Genomic DNA, 20,355 nt, shown 5'->3' on the forward strand with positions numbered 1-20,355 from the left:
ACTCAATGTAGGATGGCCATGGAGGGACCCGTGAGAGGCGGCACTTGAATGTAGGTTTTGGAGGACTGTGCCAGCGGAATGCAGATGAGCTGGAGACGCACCAACAGCTGGGATGAGCAAGCCCCACGGCTCTGGGTTCACGGAGTGCAGAGAGCAGAGGGTAGCAGCTGAATGGAGAGAGAGAGGGAGAGAGGGAGAGAGAGAGAGAGAAGGAGGGAGGGCGAGCAGTGAGATCTAAGGGCCTGCGGCATTGCAGGCTCTGAGCCTTTGCTGTGGATGGGGAGGCCAAGAGCCTGTGGAAGACTGGAGCCAACTGTCTTTTACAAACTATTTGATTCCGCATCTGCTTGAACGTCCTCATAAGTGTTACGTTTCTCTCCACTCTGTCCTTAGTCTGTGTAGACAGCCTTCCTTAGAACTTAGGCTTTGGATGACCGTAGAGAATTTAAGGGCAGTGAACAGCAAGAGGACAGCAGGATTGCCACCACGTAACCTGGTGGCCCCGTGCAGAAGAGTTTCCCACTGGGTCCCCTGCATGTGCTGGTCTCGTCTCTCTGGGGCTTACTTTTAGGTGCTTGCTATTCCTGGTGACAGGAGTTGGTGTCTCATGCTTTCCGTTGGGGCCTCTGATCAGCAGGGAAGAATATCCCAGGACCACACAGGGTGACGTGGTCACATCCCCTGCCACTTTTTTCTTAGGTGGCCAACTCTGTGAAGTAGACTACATTCACGCGTGACAGGTACTGAGCACCGCGGCTGATATCAGTTCTTTCAATCCTCCTTAGGTGAAGTGATTCTCTGCGTGGAGACAGAATGTACCAGGGTCCACAGCAGGGCTTTCTTGCTTCGTAGGTTTGTGACTGCTTTGCCATCCATACACTGATGATACTTTCTGCACCCCTGGTTTGAGTGTCCAGTGGAAGCATACACACCCAGTACTGTGTGGCTAAGAGATGCCTAGGGGTTCAGTAAACAGAACTAGAGGGAGAAGAGGATGGTTTTAAAAATGAACCTCGGTTCTGCTCTGCGTTTATTTTCTTTTCCTGGGCACTGTGTGTTTTGTATCCACATCCAGCTATGCCAGCCCTGTGGGATCGTTTTACCCCGAAGAAGATGAGGCTACTGTCTGCTTTCCTTTTAATTCTGAGGGATCTCTTGCTGGAAATGGCCTGATAAGTCTGAAAATTGCTTTTTTATGACTAGCTGTAAATCTGAATTTAATTATTTTAATTAGGCAACAAAAGATCGTGTTAAGTACTCTCTCATGCTCCTTGGACTGGGCTGCATCTATTGCCTGCCTGGGTTGCCCGGATAGAGATGGGACGGCACTCTGGAGCCACCCACTTTCCTTGTATGGTTCAGAACCTAGGGTGCCAGGAGGTAATTCCATCTCTTTCTTTCAACTTTCTTTTTATAATATTTTTATCTTTTAAATTAAAATATAGTTACATGATTTTTCTCCTCTTCCTCCCTCTAGTCATTCCTATGTAGCGTCCCTATCCCCACTTTCTCTTCAAATCATGGTGTCGTTTTCTTTGTTGTTTATGCACACACACACACACACACACACACCCCTAAATATATAAGTACAACTTGTTCATTTTGTTTAAGTGTTACCTATATGCACACAACAATTTCAGGGATGGCTGCTTGGTATTGAATGACCAATTAGATATCCCTGGGAAAGGCTAACTCTCCCTCTCTTAGTTGCGTGTAGTTTTTTTTTTTTTTTAATTGATTTATTTTTATTTTTGTTTTTGTCTGCGTCTGTGGTCTCATTAGATTTCCATTTTCAGTGTTAGCATGTCTGGAGGGATTGCATTCATTCAGGTCTTGTTTAGGCAGCCATATTGTTGAGGTATCATGGGTAAACTTCTCTGTCATTTCTAAAAGGAGACCCATTCTCACAGCCCCTCTCTCCTGGTCCAGCCTCTCTCCCTCAATGCTCCCTGAACCTTAGGTGTAAGAATTGTGCGGTGGGCGTGTCAGCTGGGGTTGAACACCCCACAATTGCTTATTCTCTACATGCTGACTTCTGTGGTGTCTTGATGAGTAACAAGAGCTAAACTGTATCTGTGGGCATACAAATAAAGCTTTACCATGTCGTCAAGAATGGTGCCGCCTTGCTAGAGTGGCGGTAGTAGCACCCTGTCTCTAGTGGGTAGCTGACATAATTTCCTTATGTTGAGTGGACCTTAAATCCAAGTGGAGGGCTGCTGGTTCCCTCCAAGCTGTGGGCGCCACTGCTGCACCTTACGTGTTGCTGAGCCAGGGATGATCTCTGTTGCTCATTGGTGCGTAGGCGTATCGGTTGCTTTCGTCTTTTGGAAACTCGCAAGGCACCTTCCAGTATTGAGCCATCTAGCCCTTCGGGTGAAAGCTTTCAAATCTGCTCCAGCTAGAGGCCTCCAGCGCCTCTGTCTAAAGTGCACGGTGTCTCCAGCAGTAAAGACTCGCCTTCAACCGTTTCTTTGTTTTGACACGTACAACCGTTCACCTGATTGTTGAATATTTACATGTTGCTAAAACATTGATCTCTGAAGCTGACTGTCCTGTCTGAGGGCGAGCGGTTGGCTCTCCCAGCGGCATGGCGCACAGCCGTCTTCTCCATGTAGAAGAGCATCTTTCTGCAGACTCCTCTGATGCTCACGATCTCATCTTCATTGAGATCTCGCCCTGGACGCTCAGTGCCTCCCTCTTCTCCAGGTCAGCTCCTAACTTCCTGTAGACCGTACACTTCTGGTTCCAGAAGGAAGATGCTGCTGTTTTCATCATGCCCCTGACCATGGTGTGGGCCGTTCGGCCGATCGGTTTCTCTCTCTCTCTCTCCGTCTCTCTTGAACACCTCTGCTTTTTTTATTTTCTTATTTTTATTTTTCCCAGTGTCCTTCTCTCTAGGTGCCCTTTTCTCCTCCTGGAGAGGTGTTAGCAGTCGGAGCTCCCCAGGTGAAGTTGGCCGCTCTCCTTCCTGCTGACAGCTGACCATGCTGTATTCTTGGTCTCCCCACAAGAGTCACGGGTCACCTCTGTGTACTGGCCCCTCTGCGTGCAGCGTGCAGGAGCTGCCAGGCCGGCATGGCTCACCTTGTCCTCCACTTCTTTCCAGGGAAGCAGTTCAAGTGCACGGTGTGTGAGTACACGGCAGCGCAGAAGCCACAGCTGCTGCGACACATGGAGCAGCATGCGTCCTTCAAGGTAAGGGGCACGGGGCGGGGCAGAGGGGGCGCTGGCCGGACACACGCACCACTTCCGCTTTGCTTCCCGACCCCCCTTTCGCTGCCCTGTCTCGTGTGTGTGTGTGTGTGTGTGTGTGTGTGTGTGTTTGTGTGTTTACTTTGTGCTCCCTCTTTCCAGAAGTGTAGTGTTAATTCCTCTGTGGTTTAGAGAGCAGTTCAAGCGTCAGTGCACGAGAGATCGCAGGCAGGAGACAAGGCTTGCGTTTGCCTCTCAAACCCGGGGTGACCTAGGAGGAAAAGTACAGGTTTGGGGACGTGTGTCCATCCTTCAGACCTTGGATGAGGGCGGCTGGACTGCAGCTTTTCATAGGAGTGGGGGAGCTCTCACGGTTAGTCTCCGCAGTGCCTAGCATGCGGCAGAGGTTGGAGAATGGAGTCTGTGTTTTCCTAATATTTGGAAGTGATGTCTCTTTAATGTGTGTGGCAGTGTGTACTTAGCCAGGCTCTTCGATTTTATACCATATATATGTATATAATCAAAATGGGGGAGGGCTTCACTTCATGTCTCATGGTACACAAACGCGTTTCATCGGAAGACAAAACTTTCAGTAATGCCTTTACCATGCCAGAGAGCAGCATACCGTAGCAACCAGTGTCCGTCTTTGCACGAGGGAAATTCGGCCCCATGGGGCAGTTCTTCTTCTGGCTGCTCCAGTCTCAGTGGGCTTGGACCACCCGTAGTGTTCACTTGATCCTAACCAGTAACACCGTAAGCAGCCTTCAGCCCTGAACTAAATCCTTGCTTTCTAAGACGGGGCTGTGCTTTAGGTGCCTGGGGGATGAATGTGGGATTCATATCCTAACACGGGTGGTTACCACTTATTTCTTCTCATCTCCTTGGCGTCTGATGCACGGCGTCTGCTGTTGCTGCACTGAGGTGGTCCCTGAGCCACGGCTGGTTCCTTCAGGCTCCCAGTCCATCCTGGGTCCTCTTTATCAAATACAGCTGAAGCCCACAGAGGGCGAGGCGCACCATAGCCAGCCTGGGAACTTCACCGTGTAACTTCCCTATGCCAGGTTGTCCAAGTGAGGTTTCTCAGTTAGCGCGTAAAGCAGCGTGAAATCGTTCCACACCAGACAGAAACAATTACTCTCGTGTCTTCTCCCCTCTTACCCGTGTTGGTTTCCTCTCACTAAAATGGATCACCACGAAGTTGGGTTGAAGCAGCATCCATATACTCAGAGGTCTGGTGTGGCCTTCACCAAGATCGAAAGAGAATGTTGGCAAGGCCAGTGTTCGAGCCCATGCCCTGTCTTTCTCCCTTGCGGTCCCTGGCTTGGAGTCCTTCCTCTATTTCCAGGCCAGCAACATGGCATGTCCCTTCACATCTGCTCTGTCTTTCCCCTTTGGCCTTTAAACATCATTTGGGGGAGGGCGAGGGGGTGATGTTGGAGAGATGGCTATTGATAAAGTTATTTGAACAAGCATGATGACCTGAATTTATTCCCCAACACTTACGTGAAAAGCTGGGTACAGTTGTACATGTCTGTAACCCTGGTGCTGGGGAGATGGACAGGCAGATCACTGGATCTTGATGCCTGGCCAGGCTCACTGAGTCAGAGAGCTCTGGGTTCAGTGAGAAACACTTTCTCAGAACATGAGACACACACACACACACACACACACACACACACACACACACACACACGAGCTCGAGCGTACTGGGGTGTGGGTAGGGTGATAAAGTGCTTGCCCAGCACACTCTATTTCAGTCTCTACCATGTAAATCTGGACTGGTGACACACGTTTGTGATCCCAACACTTGGAAGTTGGACACAAGAGGTTCCGAATTCAAGGTGAACTTTGATTATGTAGCAAGTTCAAGACCAGCTTGGGATGCAAGGCACCTTGTTGCAAATAATAACATATTTAAAGGCCCTTGTGATGACACTCATATAACCCAAGTAAAGTCCTTGGCCTATGGTCAGGTGATTAGTAACCTTTGTCTTAATTCCTGTCCCTTAGATTTTGATTGTTACAGCATTTTCTTAGTGACAGGGATGAACTCAGACCTCATATATTCTAGGAAAGCACTCTTACATTTGAATCAATCCCTGCCTAATCCTGCAGCCTTAATCCTTTTTAAACAGTTCCAGAGATTAGGACATAGGTGTCTTGGGGGGGGGTGTTCTGCAGATCTTCTGCCCCCACATTTTTGCCTTCCCCATCTGCATTTGGAGGCGCTTTTCTATGGAAGGTGGAAATGCACAGTATCAAGACACTTCACCTGCCAATGCTGCTAAACATCCGGTTTGGCCTGGGCTCCTCAGGCAGACACTACTGAATTTGTGCAGTTGGTTTGCAAAATGAAAACACTTTTCCGTTCCTGAGATAGATTTAATAATTTACAGTATATGGCTTGTGACAGGAAACACTGAAATAAAGCAGATTCCTGGACTGTTTTTTTAAAAATCGCATGTTTTTCTATTTATTTAGTGTTCACCAAATAAGATTTGAAAACGCTTATAAATTCCTTTCTTCATAGACTCTAGGATGCTTTTGATGCTTATTTTTAAAAGATGAGCTTGCAGTCCAACAGTAAATGGGATTTTTTTTTTTTAATGGAAATTCACTGCATCAGCTTTACCACTGATAAAGCTTTGTTGGGTTGCCTGACATAGCTGAGTGGCTTGGTGGCTTACTAAAAACGCACCGCTTCTGAGTCAGAGCTGCATGCAGGCTAGAGGACCCCTGGCTGGAGGCCTGGCCCCTGAAGGCCTTTCATGCACTGTGAAGCATTGTCTCTGCCTTCAGTGTCTCCAGTCATTTCACACTTCCTGAAAACAGACTTACAACCCCCCTGTGACTGTTGTAGAAGGTTTGAAGCCATTCTTCATTTGATCTTGTCCCTCACAAGTGAGTCCTTGGTTGCTCCCAGTCTGGGCTCTTACGAATAAGTGCACAGTGGACATCTTCATGCAGGAAGCATTTCCTGTCCTAAAATCTACTGGGTGGTAAGGTTCAGAGCCAAGCTCCTTACACCACTGAGAAGTCACAGACAGTAGATCCAATCAAATGCATTCCTGAGGACACAGTCTGCCTCAACCTTACAGGGATTAGGGATTGACCTAACCTGGGCAACAGGGAAGAAATTAACAACAGGCACCCGTACACACCAGCAGTCCAGAAACATAGTGTGTTTATTTTCTAAATGTGAATCGAGGAGATGGGTTATTCTATACAGCTGAACCAATCAGGGAGGCAGGTTTACCTAATCTGTGTAGGGGGGTGGGTGGGGGTCTCTGTAGGAGAGCAATCTCAGGGTGTAAACATCTAAGAAGAGGAAGTTGCAATACCTGTTTTTTGCACACGCCACGACAGCATCCACATATGAGCCAGGAGAAGGCATTTCTCGGAGGAGTCTGACCTGGGGAAGGCTTTGCTATTCCCATGGACCTGAGGCGCTGGGGTCTTTTACACAGTTGTGCTCATGTTGACAATACACACCCACTCAGGGCTTCCTCTGCACCCTACAACAGTCAATACTGTGGCCTTTGAGGGGTGAGGGCTAGAGAAGAACCCTGGATGTGAGGGGCAGCCCCGGAACCGGAGGGTTTAAATAACGGACTGCTCTTCATTTCTAGCTGCACAGTTCCTGGCTTAAATACAGCCAGTAAGAGGTGGTTAGTTCCATGACATTCATGGCACTGTTAGACTAGTGAGTGTGTTTCCAGGCAGGTTGTTATTGTAGCTTGAATAAACCATTTTTTAATGATAAACTTTTTAAATTTAAATTTGAAACAAGCTTGTTTTTCATGTGAACCCCGGTTCCCTCACCCCCTCTCCCCTGTACCCCCACCAACCCCCCATCCCCTCCCCTTCCTGCTCCCCAGGGAGGGTGAGGCCTTCCATGGGGATCTTCAAAGCCTGACGTATCATTTGGAGCAGGGCCTAGGCCCTCCTCCATGTGTCTAGGCTGAGAGAGTTTCCCTCTATGTGGGATGGGCTCCCAAAGTCCATTCATATAGACTGCCCAGTCCTGGTAACTGACACCCACATTCAGGGGATCTGGGTCAGTCCTATGCTGGTTTCCCAGCTATCAGACTGGAGTGCATGAACTCCCCCTTGTTCAGGTCAGCAGTTTCTGTGGGTTTCTCCAGCCTGGTCTTGACCCCTTTGCTCATCACTCCTCCCTCTCTGCAACTGGATTCCAGGAGTTTGGCTCAGTGTTCAGCTGTGGGTGTCTGCTTTTGCTTCCATCAGTCATTAGATGAAGTCTCTAGGATGGCATATAAAGTAGTCATCAATCTCATTATCTAGGAAGGGCATTTAAGGTAGACTCTGCACTATTGCTTAGATTCTTAGTTGGGGCCATCCTTGTAGGTCTCTGGACATTTCCCTAGTGCCAGATTTTTATTAACCCTTTAATGGCTCCCTCTATTATGGTACCTCTTTTTTTTTTTTTTTTTTTTTTTGCTCTCCTCTATACTTTCTCCGAGTCAGCCTTCCTGTTCCCTCATACTCTCCTCTCCTCCCCTTCTCTTTCTCCTAACTCCCACCCCATGCTCCCAGTTTGCTCAGGAGATCTTGTCCATTCCCCCTTTTCCAGGGGACCATGTATGTCTCTCTTAGGGTCCTCCTTGTTTCCTAGCTTTTCTGGCAGTGTGGATTGTAGGCTGGTGATCCTTTGTTCTATGTCTAAAGTCCATACATGAGTGAGTACATACCGTGTTTGTCTTTTTGTGACTGGGTTACATCACTCAGGATGGCTTCTGGTTCCATCCATTTGCCTGTGAATTTCAAGATTCCATTTTTTTTTTTTTTTTTTCCTGCTGAGTAGTACTTCATTGTGTAAATAAACCACATTTTCTCCATCCATTCTTCAGTTGAGGGGCATTTTTCAGGTTCTAGCTATTACAAATAATGCTGCTATGGACATAATTGAACAGATGTCCTTGTTGTGTGAATGCGCATCTTTTGGGTATGCATCTAAGAGTAGAATTGCTTGTGGTAGACTGATTCTCATTTTCCTGAGGAACCGCCATATTGATTTCCAAAGTGTCTGTACAAGTTTGTACTCCTACCAGCAGTGGAGGAGTGTTCCCCTTTCTTCACATCCTCTCCAGCATAAGCTAAGGTGTTTTTGATTTTAGTCATTCTGACAGGAGTAAGATGGTATCTCAGAGTTGTTTTGATTTGCATTTCCTTGATAGCTAAAGATGTTGAGCACTTTCTTAAGTGTCTTTGAGCCATTTTATATTCCTCTATTGAGAACCCTCTACTTAGTTCTGTACCCCACTTTTAAATTGGATTACTTGGTGTTTTGGTAACTAGCTCCTTGAGTTCTTTGCATATTTTGGAAATCAGCCCTCTGTCAGATGTGGGGTTAGTGAATATCTTTCCCATTCTGTGGGCTGCTGTTTTGTCTTCTTGACAATTTCAGGAGGTCCCATTTATTAATGTTTGATCTCAGTGTCTGTGCTACTGGTGTTTTGTTCAGGAAGTGGTCTGGGTCCTCTGGAAAAGCAGCCAGTGCTCGTAACTGCTGAGCCATCTCTCCAGCCCCCCCAAATTTCTTTTAGCATGCTTTCAGGTATCAAAGCCTCAGAATGGAATTTTAAGATAACTTTAAAATTCAAGGAAAATGCTGAGCATCTAGAATTATTTTCATACAATATTTTGTATTTATCCCTTATTTTTATGAAGACTATTCTCATAGGCATGTATGTACAAAGAATTGAGCACAAACACGGGAATAACTTGGATGCATGATTAAATGTGCAACTTCATCGATGGGGGGGGGCAACAGCAACACCACGCTGAGACCATTTTTCACTTACAACAGTAAACACCAGGGTTCAAGCACACACTCCATTGCAGGCCATGAGGGAATAACCCTGCTCTTGTATTCTTGATGGGTGTGAAAGTGGTGTGTGCCCCCAAGGAGATGAGTATAGCAGAGTCTGTTACAACTACAAATGTGTGACAGATGATGTGAAATGTTCAACTGTGACATTCATCTACTTCATAGATCCTTACAGTACATAAACTGTAACTGTCGGATTACTTAACAGAAACACATAATCTGTCCACGTGTAGGGTAAGGGTTAAGTAAAAATAATCAGCAAACATCAAAATAACCTGTAGCTTTCTATAGAAAGATATTTATGAGAAATTGCAAAAGGAAGATTAAAAATGATAAACCTATATTTCTTATGTTTACTTTTAAGCTTCTGTAAAAATACATGCAAAATTAGCACATGCAAAATTAGCCCAGGCACTTCATCTATTGGGGTGGGTGAAAATACATAGAGTACATGGGAGATGTATGGTAAGCACACACATATGCATGTTTGCATCTGTGGGGCACATGTGTGCAGGTTTTATATATGTGTGATATGCATGCATACAGTAATCATCCATAGAGAGTCTTCTTTAAATACTGTCTACCTTATATATTGAAGCAGGAGCTCTTGCTGAAACCAAAATTTGCCACTTTGGCTGCCTAGCTTGCCTTAGGAATTCCTTGTCTCTGCCTCCTGTGCACTTCGATTACAGATCATCGACCATGCCTACCTGGCTTTTGCAGAACCTGGGTTCTGAGGATGTGAGCTCTGGACCTCACACCTGCATGGGGAGCTTTTTTTCTCAACGAGTCATTTTCCCAACCTGTGCCTGAGTTTTGAATCATGTAAATCGAAAGGATCTCCTCCTTGATATATATAAGTAAAAACCATAATGCAAGGAGAAGGAGGAGAAGGAGGAGGAGAAGAGGTCTTAGAAGCTAAAGGCAAAGCAGAAGATGAGTATGTTTCTAGTCTTTGGTGCTATCTTATATGAGTGCTGGTGAACTACCTTTGGTGTTTGAGAACAATGAGGTTATCCTAGAAACTGCAAGGCTTAGAACCAGGCAAAGTTGAGTTAGCTCTTAGCTATGCCATTTGTAACTTGTGCCATTTAACTTCTTTATGTAAATCTTACTACATTTTAATGCTGACGGTGATGTTGGTCTCCCGGTGTTGGCGATATTAAAAGCAGTACAATTTTATGATCAGTGGGTCTGGTAGATGGTACCTGGTGGGTGATAAAAGGATGCCGACTCTAAGTCTCCTCCCATATCTCTTATATTTTTGGTTGTGAGCCTTTAATGGCTGAGCCATCTATCTCTCCAGCCCTCTCCCCCCATTTCTCTTGAAAATGACCGTGGTTTCTCAAAAGTACCAAGGCAAGGGTTGTGAACCAACTTGATCATGCCCATATTCTTTTTTCTCGTTTCTCGTTATAAAGCACACACTCTAATATTCTCGTAAGTGTTCTCCTTTTCATTCATTTCCGACACTGATGCTCTCTTCTCTGTTGTGCAAATTGTTCCTCGGCCACACCTAACCTAATTGGTGCCACTACTTGCCAGTTAGTGGGCCTTTGTGGGGCTCCTTTGCTTATTTGAGATACCGTCTCCCTCTTTGAAGTCTTTCAGCAATGATGTAATTATTTCAAAGGCTGCTGTGCAGAAATAGGGCAGAATGACTCTGCACAGCTGTCCACTCTGGCCGTACTTACATGGGTGGCTGGGAATGGCACCAGCTTTCTCCATGGGGATACCAGGAGCTTTCTTCAAGGCTTATTGCCCCTTTCCATGCCAATCTGGCTTCCCTATAGTCAACTTCATAATCGTTATTGGATCTTGGAAATGTGCAGAGCGTGAATCTAGCCCAAGGGTGTTCTCAGTGAGCCAGAGCCCAGCCATTGATGTTCACTGAGACGCTTGCCCACACGGTTCTGATGCAGAAACTTGCAGCACTCTGAAGCCACTACAATGGGTTTGGGGCTTTGAGTAAAAGCCAGATTCTATTTGAAATGCATTCTTATATATAGACCTCCTACACTTTGTTTCTGTGTGCATCTGCCTGTGTGCAAGCTAGCTATGTGAGCCTGTGTGTAACCAGTTGGACAATCTCTATGTTTCAGTTAAAGTGCCCAGTTATTTACATTTAATGCAACTGTTAACATGTTGAATATTAAGATCAGCATCTCTGTGTTCATTTCTATCTGCCATATCAATCCTTTGTGTGTGTGTGTGTGTGTGTGTGTGTGTGTGTGGTGGGTGGGTGGGTGGTGAATCAAGTATTTTCCTCTATTGATTTTCTTTTTGAAACTTGGAACCATTATAGAAAAGTTATGGAGTAATGCACAAGGTTTCTGGGTGTCCTATACCCAGCATCTCTGATTGGTAACAGCCAGCATGGATAGGGTATGTCTGTTACTACTGACAACTCAGCACTGACACGTTATTAACTGAACCTCAATTTTCATTTCTTTCATTTTTATTTGATGTCTCTTTCCTGCTTTAGGATCTCAGTAGTGCACAACATTATCCTAAATATCATATATTTATAGCTCTGTTGAAACTTGACAGTTTCTCAGACGTCTTTGGTTTTGATGACCTTGGGAAGAGACTGTCCCCCATTTAGGACTCATGTACCTTTTAACTAGATGTGTGTGTAAGTGTTTGCTGGGGAAGTTGTTTTTCTAAAACTATATGTGGTTTCAAATGATATACTCTTGTGAACATAATAAAATCCACAAAATACTACACATCTATAATGACCCGCTTATACTTTTGTTATCATTAACATTATTTTTTACTCAAGTTGTTAACTCTTAAACATGGTGCTTTCGTTTTAATCAGCAATGTTTTGGTGAACTTCCAAACACATATTTGAAAACACGGGAGCACCGTGAGCTGAAGGCCAGCCTGATCCATGTCCGAGCTGAGCTGTAGACTGAGTCTCTGTCACAGAACCCAACAGCAACAGCAGCATGGACGAGTATTTCAGCCGTCAGTGTCTGGGGAAGCATCATAACAAGTTGCTTTTTTTCCCTGTGTCCTCTTCTCTCCTCAGCTTTCTGTCCATCACTGGTTTGGCATGCCTACATTGGGTCTTTTTCTTGAGGCTGACTTGTGACTTTTTGTTTGCCTGGCATTAACACCGCTGAGTTGAGGAACCCTGTGAGTACCTGACCTGAGGTTGGCTGAATCCTGGGGTCCTTGGGTGGTGTCTGCCATCAGTTGGACGGTTCTCAGTTGTTATCCACGTAAATGTTCACTTGGCTCACTGGTTCTCCATCTTCTTCTTAGGGTGGTAACGCCCATGCCTTCCTCTTCACAGGGTACATCCCATCACTCAAATAACCCTAACCTCCTTCCTCTCTCTGTCTTCTTCTGTATCTTCCTATTTCAGTTATTTCTCTTGGCCTTTCTCCAAGCTCATCGTCCCTTCTCTTCATTTCACATTTGCCCTTAGTAAGGTCATCAAACAAAGGGTTTGTTATTTTAACACTTCTAGCATTTACATTTGGTTCTCAAATTGGCTTAATTTTTTATCTGTCCCTAAAAGCTCTCTCTTTCTTCTTCTCAGAGCCTTTAACATGCTTACACTTGTTTTCACAGTTCATTCTAATGACACCCACATCTTTATATCAGCCCCCCCCAATTTTGAGGTTACATTGTCTTGCTTTTCTCTACATGTGCCAGAATATTTAATAGAGTCAAATATTATGCTTTAATAAATGATAGAGTCTGGGATAAATACTAGTTGGTGTCAGAAAAGAAAATACTTTGAATGTGGAGCATTGTGCAGAAGATACGATGAAACAGGTTTATATTGGAGACATGTCTGCCTTCCTGGAGTTTGGATACATGTTAGGAAGACGGTGCCTATGTCATTAGTGCCCATCCCGAAATGTGTGGTCACTGAATCTCTGAGATCATGTTACCTGTGACTCTACTGAAAGAAAGCTCTTAGATGTTTGTACCCGGTTTTCCCTGGACTTTGCCTCCTGCATTTCTTACCGTGACTGACATTTCTCTGTGCTGCTTTTCTGTAACCAGTTTTATGTGGAATTTTCTGGGGCCTCTCGGTGAGTCTGTAAACCTGCAGTTGATCTCAGGGCCCTTCAGCCCAGAAGGCAGTTGTTATAATGTGTAGTCCAGCTGTGTCCAGGCTCTCTAGGTCTTGAGATGTTCTGGGAGCACAGTCAGGACTTAGCTTCCTGTACGCTCTTGAGCACCAATGGTCCTGGACATCACTAGGCTTCGGGATCTCTAAGCCTGAGGCTGTCAGCCTGACAGGTCTTCACAGAGTGGCTGCCCTGCATCTTTGTGGTGGGCCCTCTGCCACCCATGCCAGACACACAGGAATTTCTCCCGGAAGTCAGGAAAAAGGAAGGCAATTGAGGCAGCAGCCACAAGTGACAGTTAGATGCAAGGTCACCCAGAGGGTGGAGGTTTGTCTACACAGAGTTACCCACAGGGAGGACCCTGAGTCATGTCCCCTCACAAGCACCCATGGCGAAGCACCAGCTGGATGAATGTCCCGTGTCTTCCAGCAAGACCTGCCCTCATGTGCTGTTACACTGTGTTAGAGTCCAGGCCTGGCACTGCCTGGGTGGTCTTGGACAAGTCCCTTGACCTTTCTCGGTTACCTGTTGCTTAGGAATAGAAGCGGGTCCTTGGCTACCTCTGTACACATTGACACTAATAAGAATCTAAGTGACAAGGACTTGCCACGTGGTCCTCATACTTCTGTCTCCATCTTTTCTCTGGCTTTTCCCTTGTGACTGTGCATACTTCCTCCTATCGTGGTTCCATTACTCATCGTTCTTGGTGTCTGAGGGAGGCTTCTTGTGTCCTTAGAGTTATAGTCACATTTCCACTGATGGGACAACTTCCGTAACGGTGTCCTCTAACACAAATATGATTTAATGTACCGCTTGGCAGAGAGAACCTTTTACTAGTTGTGTCTTCAGTGTGGCGTTCTTGTGAGCATATGGCCCCGCCCTTCCCATCAGCCCCTCCTGTTCCTGCTGCCCCTGCTTTCCCATTTTGCTTCCTGACAAGGGTTGTCATGCTCTGAATTTCCCCACCATTCTCCCCTCATCACTGCTGCCCACGAGTGCTCTTCCTCTTCATCACACTGACACGTGTCTCAAGGGCTCAGCACTGGAGAGACCTTGCACATTAGCTCCAGCCTCCGTAGAGCTGCAAGGACACCCAAGAGTCTCCTGGTCCCTGGAGAATAAGTGGGGGTGGGGGAGGCAGTGGTGTATGAGTTGTGCAAGCTTGCAAAGAAAACTTCAGTCTGAAATCAGTGCCTTTTGGAAACTGTTCAGAGTGCCTAAGTGCTGACCCGTCTTTATTTAGCTGCCTTTGTTTCTGACACAGTGTGACTTTCTTGGCCATTGGTCCTTCCCTTTTTGTGGCCAGAAAGCTCTTAGAAATAGCTGAAGTTGGGAATTGACCCATCATCTTGACAACACACTGTCAAATTACATTTGGCATGTGTTAAATATGGTGGCACCCTTGACAGTCAGTGCCACGAGTCTATTGCTTCATTGCAGTTGAAAGTCTGCATAGCCACAGCATTGTCCCCAAGCTGCTAGGAGGTAGGGGAGACCTTCAGCTCTACCCTCACCGCCACTTACAGACTTTCCCTACCTCTTCCACGTGGAGCATATCATACCATAACCCAACGATCAGAATTTCCAGAGACTGCGTAGGAACAACTAAAGAGTCCGGTTTTTATTGGATCTTTTGATGCAAAGTATGTGAGATGACCTGGGTACCAGACGCTTCTCTGTCAGGCCTGTGCCCGTGCACTGGCTTCTAGGCTGAAGTCGTGGCCTCTCTCTCGCCAGTTTTGTAGACCTCTGTAGGGCCAAATGTGCGCCCAAAATGATAGCCAATGATAGTATCACAGAAAATCTATTTCCCAGGAGTTGTGGGAACTCAGAAGACCAGTACAGCAATCATTCCAACAGCATTTTTTAAAAAGTTTTATTTCAGCTGAGAGTATATTAGCCTATTGCCTAAAACCCACATTGTTAGAAACCTGCATCAAGAAGGTTCTCTATTGATCGATAACCACAAGTCAAAGGGAATTGGAGCAGGGCTCTGAAGAGGAACAGATAAGAGCTTTCAGCCTCCACAAGTCCATCGGTGGTGTGCGGGTGTGTGTTGTGGGTTCGTGTGTGAGAAGAATCAGAGCATACATGATTTGCACAATCAAGCAATCCTGGTCAAGATGTGGTCCTGGATGTGCTCCGTAAGGTGGTCAAAGATGTCCTCATTGCTTGAGAGGACATGGCGCCTCGCAGGAGAGGGTGTCGTGATATACTGTTTATGGCTTATTAAAGCCACTGGAGATCATGATAGCAAAACAGCCATACTATTTAGCCATGGAAACCAGGCAGTGGTGGCACACACCTTTAACTCCAGGATTCAGGATTAAGAAGTGGATGGATCTCTGTTATTCAAGGCCACACTGACTACACAAAATTGATCCAGTCTACAAGAAATAGCTCACAAAAAGGTGATCTCATCACCTGGGATGACACGCCTTTAATCCCAGCACGAGGGAGGTGGAGACAGGAGACCATGGCTGGGCAGAGAAAGGAATATAAGGGGGGGGGGGGACGGAACTCAGAGCCCTTTGCCTCTGAGGATTTGGGGAGACAGGGTCTACTGGCTGAGCTGCTTTGCTTCTCTTGAGCTTGACCCCCAATGTCAGTATCTCTGTTCATTATTTGTCGTGTTCCATTGTGGTGTGACCTCCCCTCAATGGACATTTGCCTTTATCTGGGAAAGGGTCTGTCCTATGAAGTTCCTCTTGTTTAGGAATCTAAGGTGACTCAAGAAGAAAGTTTAAGGATAATAACGTACTTGTCTTCATCCAAGGTAAAGGAGGCAGACAGAAACAAAGGCAGAAATGTCAGGCATTCATCCTGCATCTACGGTTACCGCGTAGGTCCAAGATGTGGAGCCAACTCCCTTTAGCAGACACAGTCTCTGTTCATCTGTATCTTACTCTCTTGCTGCATTCTGATAGCGAAATTAAGTGCCAAAGGTCGTTGTAATGGGGTCACAGGGAACTGCAGTGAGGTATGCATGATCACACAAAGCACACGAGAGCAGATAAGCAAAACTGAAGAGAGACGCTATTGAGGAAGAAGTCAGCCGAGGAGGTTGCTGTATAAATGATCCATTCCTGCTTTCCTTCTAACTGCTGTAGGAAAGGGAGTGATATTGAAAGATGATCTTGAGTAAGTAGAGTGGAAGACAAACATTTGTTAGCGGGTCCGGTTACTAGTACTCCCAGTGACCTCACAATGCCAGACAACTTTGGAAAGTGTTTTGTGTGCATAATTTACTTTGCTCTGGTGACCCTTCTAGGCGAGGGTTAGGGTCTCCATTTTATAGATCAGAAGACTAAGGCCCAGAATTGAGTGAAGGGGTATGAGGTATGAGGGTGGCAGTTTTCAAGAGACGGTGTTAGGGTTTTATTTTTGATGGATGCCTTTGTGACATAATGACTCCATCTGTTAGTCTCTACATTCACAGGTCAGCGACTTTTTATTCCTTTATCCTTTTCCCACTTGCTTCCTTGATGACATATACTCACAAGTGTATGTTTAGTTATCAAAACTCAAGCACAGCCGTGGTGCAGAATGCTGGTTAGCGTCCAGAACACTTCTCAAGTATGGTGGAAACCACAGAACTCAGGGGCACTATTGTGGGATGTTGTGGTAGTTTCTGTTTTGCTTTTCTGTTCTGAATTGGAAGGACAGTAAGGGCTCTGGTACTGTGCTCATTTCTCAATTTCCTGTGAGTATGGGAGGAAGAAGGGAGGGGTGGACCTGGGTGGCACATGGACCCTTTGTTAGATACAGAGCCTGTGCTGAAGACAATCTGTGCCATCTTCAGTTCTGCTGTACTTGAGATTGTTTAAAACATCTGTGGGAGGAAAAAAAAGAAAAGGAAACTGGATAGTTTTATGCTCAATTAAAGTCCTAATCCATCTATGAGTGTGCAGTATATTCTCTGTAAATATTGCATTTTGACATCAGAAGTGATTACCAAAAGAAAAATAATAACAGAATCAAATCGATAACCAGCAAACACTTAAAGATTCTTCTAAGCTCTTGCACCAAATGCAATTAGTGTGGATTGATTTACTGTTACTATTGTGATGAGTTAATTGCTTCAAGGTAAGCTGGCTTTGAACTCGTGGTACCCGTGGCTTTAAAATATTTATTCTTTTAAACTGTTTAATTTGTCTCTGGCCTTATTTGAAAACTGAACTAGCTCTGTGCTTATTAATTGCTATGAAGATCTGCCTCTTGCTCTTTGGCTCTTTACCCTGGGATTGGTTTTGTTCCTGCCATGGTTGATCCTGGGTAGAGAGCCGAGTCCCAACTGTGGATGTTAGAATTAGAAAAACTTTTCACCCCAGGTTTGGTAAACTTGTCTTCTAGACTCCCAACTTTCAGAATGGCTAGGACAGAACAAAGCAACAGTAACGAAATATCTACCATGCAAAACTCTGGCTGCGTTGTAACGAACGGGTGGCATTTTCATTCTTACGTACTTTGTGCTGCTCACGTTGTTCCACGTCTCGCTGCTCCTGACTTGTTGCTCTTTTCTCGTCTGTCTTCTGAAACTCTGGGAGCTGTCTCTTCTGAATGCGTACCGGGGTGTGGTTGGCAGAGTCAACTCCACTTTTATCATAGGGAACACATGGGTCCTCCCGTGGCTGCAAGTACCAACCAGCTGCCAGCCCCTTAGCCCCGCCTCCTCTGCTCTAGGCAGACCCCTGCTGCAGTGTGCTTCATTCCTCCCCTCCCCTCTCCGTTCCGCATGGCTACACTGGTCTCATCTCCTTCAGGTCTCAACCTTCATGCTCCGTTTTCGAAGGTTTAATGATGTCTGGTAAATAACCATGGTCGCTTCTTTTGATGCTGAGATGTAAGTTCTGGGAAGCACTGGGTTTACCTTTTTTTCTGCTTTTGACACCCGGGCGGCACTTTTGTAGGGGATGCTAAGTACACTACACGTCTTTTATTGTTACTATTTACACAGGGTCTCACCTAGGCCTGGCTGGCCTCAAACTTGTTATGTAGATGAGGAAGACTTCGAACTGTTAATTGTCGTGCATCTACCATCCGAGTACTGGGCATCACACCCGTTTGTGTGGTGCTATGTTTGGAACCCGGGGTCTGTGTATGATAGGCAAGCACTCTGCCAGATAAGCTACATCCCCAGTCTCCAGATCTACGGGATGATAGAGTCGCTTAAAAAGCTCAGAATCACAAATGGCCGGGATCCCACACACCTTCTCTTATGGAGCATTGCTGGGTTCATTCTCATTTCATGCGTAGCCTTGGGCCCTAAGTTTATCCTCCTCACAGTAGTGAGAACTGCGAGATTAAAACTGGATGAAGCCTGTGGCAGTGCCTTGGAAGTGAGGTGATCTGCAATTGCCTTGCTCCTAGCTTCGGTGAGTCAGGCCCTGGTTAGAGCCAAGACCCAGGGAGGGAATGTAGCCAGTGACAAGGGGTGGCTTTTCAGCAAACAGGGAGTTAAACATCTGAAAATGTGTTGTTTTTCATCCTCATCATATTTTCAAGGGAGAGTCCCTTGAAAAGGCATGTGTTTGATCCATTCTTGTGTATTGGAAATATAGGAAAATGTAGCTAATGCTGGCCTTCACTCTTGTAGCTGTGTTGGTCCTGCCTGATCTGCAGTGTGGAGTTGGTGGGAGCAAGCTGGTGGTTAACAGGCAGGCCAGGCAGGGGCTGTGCAGGGTCAGGTCAGCAAGGCGGGGAGGGGAGGGGAGGGGAAGGAAAGGAGAGGGGAAGGGAGGGGAGGGGAAGAAATGGCTGACTGTGCCCCTAACACGCCAGGTGTTAGGAATACCACGGTCAAATGACATCACATGGGTGCTGTGATTTGAAATCCAGAGTCAACTGTAACATGAATAGCTCAGTGTAGTGGGAAGGTTGTCAGAGTCGAGGAGCTGACGCAGCAGCAGCAGCAGCAGAGTGTGAAGTCACTCACATTCATTTGCAAGCAGTAGCCTTTATTGATCTGTGCATCAGCTGCCCAGGGGGCGGTGCCTGAGGTTTGGAGTCTGGCCCCAGGTCAGAGTGCAGAAGTTGGCCTGAGGGACAGGCGCCATGCCACCCTGCTTTCCTTGGGCGCTTTCCTAGGTGCTGTCAGGTCCTGTCGGTACACTGGAAATTGCCACAAGGACCTTGGCTCCTTAGAGTGCCTGCTCTCCTGGGGAGAGTCGTAGTGAAAGCCACGGAACGGAGTCATTTTGGTGAGGCAGTTGGAAGATATAAGGGGACGATCTTTGAGTTCATGGAGCAAGACTCTGAAAGAGAAGTGTGTCTGGGAGCCCTGGAGTCCAGGGAGGACACCCCAGTTTCTGCGATAATCATTTGCTGTCGGAACTTGGGGTGAAACAAGAGCATAGAAAGTTCTGGATCTCAACACTGCCATCTCAGCCTGGCAGTAGTTATGGAGAGCAGTACTGAACACGTAGCATCTCTGTCAGGAAAATGACCTCCCTGGCCCCCTTGTAGTAACTGTGTTCTGACAGTATGTTTTACCCATTTTTTTATTAATTAAATTTAATTATTTTATACCCTGACCGCAGTTTCTCCTCTCCTCCCCCAATCCACTCCTCCTCCACTTCTGTTCGGAAAGTGACAGGTTTCCCATGAACATCAGCAAAATACGGCACATCTAGTTGCAGTAAGATTGAGCTCCTCCTTTGTGTGCAGGCTGGACAGGGTGGCCCAGTATGAGGAGTGGGGCCCCCAAAGCCAGCAAAGGAGTGGGAGATGACCTCGACTTTCAGCTTCAGGAGTCCTGAAAGTGTAGACCAAGCTGCACAACCGCCTCTTCAGTAGGATTCCTGAGCGTGGCCTACTGTTTGGCCTTGGGTCTGCGTCTGTTTCCATCAGTTGCTGGATGAAGTCTCTCTGATGACAGTTGGGGAAGATACCAGTCTATGAGTATAGCAGAATGTTGGTAGATATGATGTTGACATTTTTTTCCCCCTCCAATCGTGTTTGGTTCTATCTTAGCCTCTGGGCCATCCAGCCTCTGGATCCTGGCACGTTAGTGAGTCTGACAGTATTTTTGTGACGCCCAGTTTTCAGGGGAGAGAACTGACACATCAGTGGGTGAGGGAAATGCTGAGGTCCCATGGCTCATAGGGGATGGTGGGAACCTTTACCTGATGCATTGCTCCACAGAGGCACGGGGGCACAGAAGGTCAGGCACACCACGGTCCTGCCACCAGATGTTTTTACCATTAGCACTTGCTCAGA

General features: G+C 46.3%; 1 protein-coding gene across 1 annotated transcript in view; it reads left to right on the forward strand.

Annotated features, from left to right (window-relative positions):
* The window catches only part of Zfat (zinc finger and AT-hook domain containing), a 154,345-nt gene that overhangs the window by 95,133 nt on the left and 38,857 nt on the right, over positions 1 to 20,355 (forward strand). The window contains exon 11 of the mRNA XM_051202514.1: positions 3,107 to 3,195. Within this exon, the coding sequence (XP_051058471.1) occupies positions 3,107 to 3,195 (89 nt within the window). The remainder of the gene's footprint in view (positions 1 to 3,106; positions 3,196 to 20,355) is intronic.

Source organism: Phodopus roborovskii, unplaced genomic scaffold (assembly GCF_943737965.1).
Source record: "Phodopus roborovskii unplaced genomic scaffold, PHOROB, whole genome shotgun sequence".
Classification (NCBI taxonomy): Eukaryota; Metazoa; Chordata; class Mammalia; order Rodentia; family Cricetidae; genus Phodopus; species Phodopus roborovskii.